The sequence below is a fragment of the Harpia harpyja genome, chromosome 1, assembly GCF_026419915.1.
Source record: "Harpia harpyja isolate bHarHar1 chromosome 1, bHarHar1 primary haplotype, whole genome shotgun sequence".
In the NCBI taxonomy this organism is placed as follows: domain Eukaryota; kingdom Metazoa; phylum Chordata; class Aves; order Accipitriformes; family Accipitridae; genus Harpia; species Harpia harpyja.
This window is the reverse complement of record NC_068940.1, coordinates 86,371,966-86,381,520: the sequence shown is the minus strand read 5'-3', so window position 1 is coordinate 86,381,520 and position 9,555 is coordinate 86,371,966. Positions and strand designations below refer to the sequence as shown.

The following is a 9,555-nucleotide window of genomic DNA, read 5'->3' as shown; positions in this document are numbered from 1 at the left end:
GCTCAGCATCTTGAAGACTTCTCCATATGTCCTGACTTAACTGCTTTTAAACACCTAATACTTCAGCTAGTTTTATGTAGACCTCAACAGACTGTTTGCTGGCTGAATTTAGTCATTATATTATTATTTTAATAAAGCTTAATTTGTAAGTTATAGGACACAAAATCCCATCCTGAAAAAACAGTGAAAAACATTAAGGCAAAACTGAAAAAGCCTAGCAGCAACAGCCACACAAGGTGATTACTGGGGGTGGATTTGACTTTTTTTTTTTTTTTTTAATGGGGTAAAGGAATCCACTGGTTTTTGCCATTTTTCTTTTGTGAAATGACCTGGACAATTTGATGTCCTGGAGTCTGGCAGACAGCACCTCCCTTCTTGCTGTTTATCATTATGTAAACCGTGTTGCCCAAAACTGTGGGTGGAAATAAATGAAAAAGTTGTGAAACTCAATGAACCAATGGCTTTCTCCCAGTTTGAAACACATATTTCCTTTCTGTGGGTTTGTTGGATTTTTTTTTGCTAAAAGCACTCACATTGATGCCTACACTAGAAATACCAAAATAGTAGTCTCACACCAACACCTCACTCTGGGGACTCTCATGCTTTGCCACAACATGGGACTCCTGTTCCACTGAATACCTTTAGTACCTTTCTCTTCTTCCTAACTGTACCAGTCATTTCCTCTCCTATTTGCAATAACTAATATCCCTATGACAGCCATTGCTTAGATGAGAAGGCAGCATTAGGAAAGTATATAATGAACATTAATTGCTTCTTAATATGATTTAGCTGCTGGAAATAAGAAGGCTAAGCTAGCTGCATGTGACCAGCAGCCCTACAGGCACCACCACCCGACTCCTTTTGAGATGCAATCCTGTCGACCTGGGGGGCAGCAGCCATTCACGGATGATACCCAAGGCTACATTTTACTTTTCCAAATTAGCAGCTAAGTAGGGTTGTAGGAACTCAGCAACAAAGTCATCATGACACCACCTGGCTGATTAGCAATCTTCCTTCTGTGCAAGCCAGCAATTATCAGTTCCCACTGACTTCAGAAGTTAATGGGAATCAGAGGCTGGGGGATGCTGCCAAGATGCAGCAGCTTCCAGCTGTCAGGAGGAGGACAGGATGGGATACAGTCTCGGTGTACACTGTTCAATCTTTGTCCTTTCCTGTGTGGCATCTTTGGTACCTGTGCATTTATCATTTTGACCCTCTACATTATGTTACCTGACACCTTCACTTCTGACATGGCAACATGACGCAAGAGAAACTTGATCTTTGAAACCAGCATTCCTAAATTTGAATCCTGATTTACCATTGATTCTCATCTCACCCTTTAGTTAGGTCACTTAAACTCTCTACTAAGCTGCTCTGCCAGGAAATTAAGGCTAGTAGCACCTAGAGATATTGTGACAATCAATCAATAAGTGTTTGTAAAGTTGTTGGTAAACAACAGGCACCAAGTGCCAAATCTAATTTAAACAGATATGCTTTATAATCCTCCCATTTTCTTTGCAAGAACTTTAATATGACACAAAGATTAACCTTCTGATCTGGGAAAAAATCTCTACTGATATTACAGACTGGTGTTGGCAGCAGACCTCTAACTTGAAATACGATGTCCTCACTGACATCACTAAATTTCCCATGGATTAGCCGACAGTGATACTTCAGGACTCATGGGAAAACTGTATTGCAGAGGCAAATAGCAGTGAGGGAAAAAACCCACATAGTTTCCTGGACTGTAATTCTTAGTCATCTCTCATTCAGAGCTGAAACAGAATACCACTAGACTTTCTAAAATGAAAGATTTATTGTTTTACATAGAATATTTAATGGACATTATGAAATAGTTGATAATATCCACTAACATCAGAAGGAGCATTCAAGTTTTACAGAGGTAACAGTGGGATTGAAATTTTTAGTATGTGCTAAACAGTGAACATATATGTACCTTGAAAAATGTGACTGTTGGCCCCTACATGTTCATACACAATGTCAGCTGGATTTATAGGATAGGCCTGAAGCTGAAGCAAGTTTTTTTTAGAAATGGTGGTGAAACACCTTCATGTTCAAGACATTTATGATTCATGACAACCTCAAAACAGCAAACTTCTTCCGGACTTCAGAAGTCTTAACACTGGCTTTGTTTCTCTATTATGACTAAGTACTTCAAAGCCAAGAGGACAACTGAGCTGTGCTCACAGGGGGACTGTGCACTGAGCCAGTCCGATACCTGCTACCCCTCAGCGACAGCAGCCTGCAACTGCTTCTAGCTCCCTCTCACCAGCACCCACAGCACTGCTTGCCAGTGAGCTAACAAATGCCCTAAAAAAAATAATTAGATACTTCCTGGCACACCCCATCACAGCTGGTGCTGTACTGTTCCTCTGCTGGACCATAGGCATGCTGCTTCTCATTGTCAAATCTACCAGTCACACTATCAAGTCCCTTGTTACTTTATTTATATAGCTGCAGCAGAGCTCTTATTCTAAGGCTTTGCAGCCATTGTTTGAGAACATAAGAAAAGCAGCTCAAAGGCTTACGGGAACGCTTGCAGATACAGAAAACAAGAAGGATAGGGAAGAATCTGCAAGAGTGAGGTGTCAGCTGGCTCACGACCGAAAGACTGCTGTAAGGTAACAGCAGCTCTACTACCCACTCTCTTAAGAAAGGGGGCCTAACTAATGGCACCTTGTCACCTCACTAGGTTTCTCATAGCAATGCCTGGCCTTGTGAAAACACCACCAAGTGCACAATTAGGTAAAAAGATGCAAACTTACTACAGAAGCGCTTCTGTTCCAAAACCAGTGCAAATACATTTTATAAAAACAAAACAAAGACCACATTGAATGTTATTTATAAATAAGATAAAGAGCTATTAAAGCGACCTCACTGCACCAGCCACGGCGCAGGGCTGGCTATCCGGGCCTCCCCAGCCACCTCCTTGCCGGGTGACCCCCGCACACCGATCCCGCCTCCACCCGCTCTCCGGCACCGCAGCCGCCCCTCCCAATTAAAGTTCCGACAGTATTTTAACTCCCCCGCGCCGCAAGGTAACCGCCCCGCCGCCTTCGCTACCGAGGATGGCCCCGAGCGGCCGTTAGCAAAGGCCGCCCGGGTCCTGCCCTCAGGCCGCGGCAGCTCACTGAGCCGAGCCTCCCCCCCTCCCCCGGCACCGCCGCCCCGGCAGCGAGCGGGAAAACCGAGGCGGCAGCCCCCTACCGAGCCGTTCCCCGCCACCGGGAACCTGCCCGGGGAGCGCCGCGCCGCTCGCCTGAGGGGAAAGTTTGGCGGGAAGCCCGGCCCCTCAGCGCGGCCGCGCCGGCGACCAGCCCCTGCCGCCCCGGCGGGCAGGGCCCCGAGCAGCGGCCGCGGTGGGAGGGGGGGCTGATGGCGGCGGCGCAGGGTTGCGGGCGAGGGGCGGAGCGGAGAGCCCCTGTGGCTGCCATGGCCGCCTCCCCCTCCCCGCAGCCTCCCTTAAATACTATGGGGCGGCCGTAGCTGCGGTGGGCGCCGCTACCGAGCGCACCATGCGGGCTGTCGTCGCCTTGGCCGCGGCGCTGGGCAGCCTGCTGCTCGGCGGCTGCCTCCTGCGCCTGGGCGGCCAGCAGCCCCTCCGCGCCAGGTAGGGCGGCCGGGGGGGGGGGGCCTCGCCCGCTGCGGTGGGGCTGCGGGGCGGGAGTGCCTGGAGCCGGCTGGGGAAGCAGGAGCGGGACGTGGCGAGCCCCCCGCCGCCCTCCGCCGGGAGAGGGGCGCGGCGGCCCCCCGGCGCAGGCTGGGCTCGGCTCCGTTGTTCGCGGCGTGCGAACGATTCGAGGGGACGAGACCGGCGCCGCTCACGCCTGGTGATGCTTAACCGCTGGTTCTGACAACTTTGTTTTCCCGTCTTGCTTGCCAGGGACTGGGAGGAGGACGCGGGAGTAGCTACTGTCACGCCGAAAGTGGTGCGAGCCCTCAGGTCCCCCCTAACGTCTCTTCCTCAGACCGAGAACAGGTACGGGCTGCCCGCCTTCGCGGACGGGTCGTGTGGGTCCGTGTGGAAGGGTCTACAGAAGCAGAAATTTGCCTTCACTCCCATTCATTCTTCCTTTTGTTTTGGCAGCTTAATCAAAGAGAGCGTTGGAGACTCACTAGATGGAGAAAATGAAAATTCACTTTATCTGTAATAAATTGTTTGTTCATAGGCCCTCTTAGTGACAGCTGTCACGCTGCTGTTAGTTTTGAGCCCAATAAAATGTTGTGTATAGCAGTTTTGTTAATGTACGATGCATAAAGTCCTTGCTGAATGGCATGTTCCAGGTATCTTTTATTCTTCTTTCCAGGAGGGTGGAGCTGGAGCTGGGTTGTATTATTACCGTTTTTGTAATGTGTATTTAGTTAAAAATACAGATTTCTCCTTTAAAATCCATAGGATGAAGGCGAGACATATGAAGCCTTTTTCATGTTGTGTAGCATCTTACTTCGTGGGAGCCCTTTTGCTTGATCCAGTGTTTTGATCTTCTAGATCAGTGTAGATCTTTGCTTTACAGCCTGTTTTTTTATACTGTGAAGTTTAATATGAAAATAGTTGGTAAAATCAGCTGTGAAACAAGTCGTGTCTTATGTGCAGGCTTCAGTATTAATGACTGTGTTTTCATGCTCTTGAGCCTTCACACACTGTAGGAAAACTAACAGTGCAGAAGAGGGTGGTGTAATCCACACATGAGATACTACTATGTAAGAAGTAGTTTGCAAATATTTTTGCTATTCTCTTTTATGTTATATGGCCTCATTAACATTGCAGTTCCAATGATGATTACATGTTAATATATATTATGGTTCAAAACACATGATAAAAATTAGAACTTGGGAATTTGGTCTTTAATGGGAACTGTGATGTCCTGGTTATATTGAAGTCCATGGTGACAATGCAGTTAACCTTACTGAGGCTGCCATCTCACCCAATCTAACTGAATTTGAGGTTGAAACAACATATGCTTTTCCTAAGTGAATGCAAGTGACGTTAGTCATAGTAACCATTGCGGTGTACCCTAACAGTAGGTTTCTTACATGTTTCCGATGAGAGAACCTTGTGCTCCCTGTCTCAAAATTTAGAACTTTCACAAGCTGTAAGTTTATAACATCTTTCAAAATTAGAGTGAAACAAAATGAACAGGAACATTTGCAGAGATCTAACTGCTGTTACATGCTTCTAGCCTGCTTCTCTTTCCTGTGCTCATTTTTTCCCTTTCTGCCTTTTTTTCCTCCTTTTCCGCTCCTTACAATTTATTGGTTTTGCGGTATGTACTCTGTTCTGCTTTGGTTTTGTAACTGTCAGTACATTCTCCACTCTGTTTTGTGTTATGTCTCTGGTTCCCTCCTGCCCCGTCTTCTCATACTCTTCCTTTTCCCTGCTAGTTTCTGAGCTGCAGTCTCCTTCCACTCGGCTCTGTGTGCTAAAACATGGAGTCAAATTGACTAGAAATGCTGCCAGAGAGCACTTCAGAGAACAGAAGTCTAGCTACTTCCCATCTGCTGTTAGTATACTCACAACTGGGGCAAAGAAAGTGGAAGTAGCACATACCAAAGAGGGCTGAAAATCCATGGCATGTATGGGTCAGTTTTTAATCTCTGTAATAAGGCAAGTGAGCATGAGATTTTAAATACATGTTTTTCCTTAATCTACTTGGAGGATTTTGGCACCAATTTGGAGCTAGTTTTGATCAACCTGAAATTGTATTTCTTCATGACTAAGTGACTGCAAAAGTGTGACAAGTAAATTATTCACCAAAGAAAGTTTCATTTCACTCTAGCTCCTATAACCGTAGCATCTTTGGAGGGATGGCTTGGTGGCTGAATTTAAGAGAGGATGTTCTTTCTCACCTGAGTGACTACGCTCAGTAAGCTGGCCTGACAGGAGTTTGTGGTGCATGTTTGGCATATGAGGAAGGAGAGAGGGCTGCTGGACTGACCAGGAGCTGTTACTTGATCCAGAGAGCAGCTGGACTGGGCAGGGAGCCATGCTGGAGGGGTTTGATCCAGGCAGCAGCTGGACTGGGCCTGGCTGAGGGCCATGCTGGAGAGATTTGATCCAGAGAGCATCTGGACTCATTCAGGAGATTCAAGCCAATCCCTCAGTGATGGAGATGGATGGTCTGGTCAATAGGAATTAGATTCCAGTTTGCAGTGGGTTTATGCTGCAGTATCCATGAGTATAGCAGAAGGACAGAACAGTCCCTCATTAAAATAGATTGTACAGGGGTTAGTGAATTTTAGGCTACGTTAGTATGTTGATGCATAAAACTAGGAACAATCTATTGGTGCAGACTTCCTGAAGTATGGTTCTCCTGAAGTACGGTTCTCCTGAAGTACCCTAACAGTTTGAATAGCATTGCTGTGTTGCTAACAGCAATGTCCTTTCCTGCATAAGAGTAAGAGGATGTGCATGGATGTTAGGTTCAAGTCTGATCTCTTCATCAGTTTCACACATTTTTCTGGAAAGCAAAGATTTTTCTCACCAACTTTGGTGGGAGGATCCAGGAAAGGAAAAAGAAAAAAAACTGGGCACTATGCTTTTTGAACTCTAAGTATAAGTAAGCTAGACAATCTTCAGAATTGCAAGCTAATCTTTCTTCTTATCATGGTTTACTTTGCTGTTGGAGGCTTATTTGTAACCAGACATCTCCTGAAGAATCTCTAAGGCCCTATTATTCTGTTGCCTCGCAATATTGAAAGCTAATCTGCTCTTTTACTTTGAGTAATTCTTTTAAAAGGATGAAACTGAAGGATGAAAGGATGAAAAGCAGGGGATTGGTTCAGACTGTCGTAGATATTTAGGCAGCTATTATGCACAGCAGTGTTTAATTAGATGGTGACCAGGCACCTAAAGTTCTCTGAAGATCTGTGTCTTAGTAAATAACCTTGAAGATGCAGTTTGTCTTTTACAGGACACTTCTTGCCACTTTTTCTTGTTAAGTACTACATAACTCGAAAGATGTGACTGCCTCTACAGTGTGACTTCCAGTTTTTGTCTTGGGTTTATTTCATAGCCTACTGTGCCTGTTAGTAGGGTTTCTTACTTAAAAAAAAAGGCCATTGTTAGTAAGATTTCTCTGGTAGTCCCCAAATTTATTCGTGGAACCGGAATCATTTACACTGCAATACTATGTTTCTCTGGCAAATCCTCATGCCTATGCCTCATACCATCCTCTCAGTTTTTAAGCTGTAACTGCAAGTACAGCTTAAAATTGCTTAAACCAAGAGTACAACCAAAAGAAGTAGTCTTGCACTTTAGACACTTGGCCCTCCCTCCCTCCCTCTGCATGTTGGTGCTGGCATGTTTGTATAGTCACAGCATTAATAGCAAAATAGAGGGTTCGGTACTGCTAGTGCTTATCAGGCAAAGGTGACGTAATAAGAGGAGCTAGGTAGTCTTTTCGTTGTTATGAGGCCCAGGGTGTGCAATGTTAAGCTTGGGCAGAAATTCTAGCTCCTTTTGTACTGCCCAGGAATATATAGCAGATAAAGAATGCCAGCTCCTACGAGGGAAGTGAAAATAGTTTTCTCGAGCACTATTTATATATACTTTATATACAAGTAATAACAAGGCAGCAGTACCCTGAAGAACTGACCACCACTACTCTGTTAATTCTGTTTGTGTTCCCAATGTTGAGGCATTCACTTACTGTTTCCCTATCTTACTCTCTGTCCTCGCAGGTCCAAGGCAAGCACAGTGTAGAGACTGTTGGGGTAATTGAACAGTGAGAGGAAGTGATTGAGGAGCTATGAGTAAACAAGTTAGTATTAATACAGTGTTCCATAGTGTTGGTTTCTCCAATTCCTCTCTCAGTAGCAGATCTTTATGCAGGCCTGGGGAATAAACAACTATACCTAATTAACTGTGCTACAGAGACCTGTACGTTCTGTCTTCTGTCAAGATACTGCATTCTGGCAGGCAGCAGGGGAAGAAGAGACAGGTTATTACCACAATCATAAACAGTAGCTTAGTATATTGCACAAATAATTTGTTACAGTTTAGATAGTCAGCACTGGTGGCCACTTCACTAATTTTACTGCTCTCTCAGTATTTTTTCCCTTCATTCCCAAGTGATGCATGCAGACATATTTTAGGAGCGCATTTCTAACACATGCCTCATGTATTAGTTCTGTCTAAATGAATAGGTGTTCAGTTGAAAGCTGCTGCCAGGACACATTTATGTTCTGACAGTGGTGAAAGGTTTCCCAGCCTCTTCCTGTTTACTTGATTCAAGTGAAACTGCTCTGTCATTCTGTCTATCGTGTACTATTGTAACATCATTTTAGTGTAAGTACCTTATTCTTTTCACTTTACCCACCATGAGACTCTGAATGTTGCTTGTCATGTTACCTGTCTTGTGGTTTATGAATTTTATAAATAAAAAGTATCTGATGTTACGTATACCTGCACTGGAAGGTCCTCCAAATAATTTCAAAATGCAGCTTGTCTCAAAGACCTGATTTAGCATTCCTTAGATAAGCAAAACCTCCATGGGAACTTGAACAAGTATAGTAGGATCAGTCTCTTTCACAGTTACTGTGATTAATGTTACAAGACAAATCCTTACTCCTATGGTTTGATAAAGCCATTTTTATAGTCCATTTCACCAAGCATTTAAATTGTGTATTGCCTTATTAATCAAGGTGTTGTGAACCTTAAAACTGTCACTATGTTCTTATCATCTGATTCATTTGAAATAGTGTCAAAGATGGCACTTAAGAGCACCCTTCCTAGGGAAGTATGGATTACGGGTTTTTAATAGTATTCAACTAATAGACTATGAGATTCAAATATAAATTAGTCTCTTCAAGGGAGAGATTAAGACAGAAGGTATTCACAATCTGGATAGTGTTGTTCAGTGTCACTTTGGTAGAAGGATATAAATGTGCAGTCTTGCATGCAGAAGTTACCCTTTTTAGCTGGAGATCCTCAGCTGGAACAGGGTTCAGAGGTCCTTGTGCTGCTTCAGGCAGACAAGAGCAGGAAGCCGTAGAAAAAGTGCAACAACTAGTTCTGCTGGGCACTGAGTGAATAAAGCCAATGAATGGGATTTTTCCTTATGTTGTGTGGACTTAACTCTTGCTGAATTTAGGGGTGAAATCCTCGTTGCTTTCAGTGCTGCCAGACAGTCCAGTTCTTAACCCTTTTTGAAAACCTCACCCCACATTCTTTCAGTTGTTTCCAGCTGATTTTGTGGGAATTCTGGAAGATTGACCTTTCAGTCCTGGGCATATCTTTATGTTATAATATAATTCACAGCACTATATTTCTTTTTTCCATCTGCTTCCCCCCCATCCTTTTTTCATCCATCTTATGTCCATCCATTTTCCTACTCTGATAACTGTTTGAGGTTGAGTTTGGTTTTGTTTTTAAAGGGCTTCCCTTTTCTTTCCCTCCCTGTATCACTGCTCCCTCAGAACCCCATGTTAACTGAGGTACCTGTCTGTCCGGTGATTCCCTGCACTAAGGCTCCCTATAGTGTCAGGACTGAATGCTACAGGTGCAGGAAAAGGGACTGTGGACTTCCCATATAT

General features: G+C 44.5%; 1 protein-coding gene across 3 annotated transcripts in view; it reads left to right on the top strand.

Annotated features, from left to right (window-relative positions):
* Positions 1-3,280: 3,280 nt before the first annotated feature.
* ST8SIA6 (ST8 alpha-N-acetyl-neuraminide alpha-2,8-sialyltransferase 6) overlaps positions 3,281-9,555 on the top strand; it is a 48,456-nt gene continuing 42,181 nt past the window's right edge. For 2 of the 3 annotated variants that reach the window (XM_052803532.1, XM_052803522.1), the window contains exons 1-2: positions 3,281-3,631; positions 3,905-4,000. In XM_052803532.1, coding sequence (XP_052659492.1) covers positions 3,537-3,631; positions 3,905-4,000 — 191 coding nt within the window. In that variant the 5' untranslated portion in view covers positions 3,281-3,536. The remainder of the gene's footprint in view (positions 3,632-3,904; positions 4,001-9,555) is intronic. The other variant, XM_052803511.1, reaches the window with a different exon arrangement.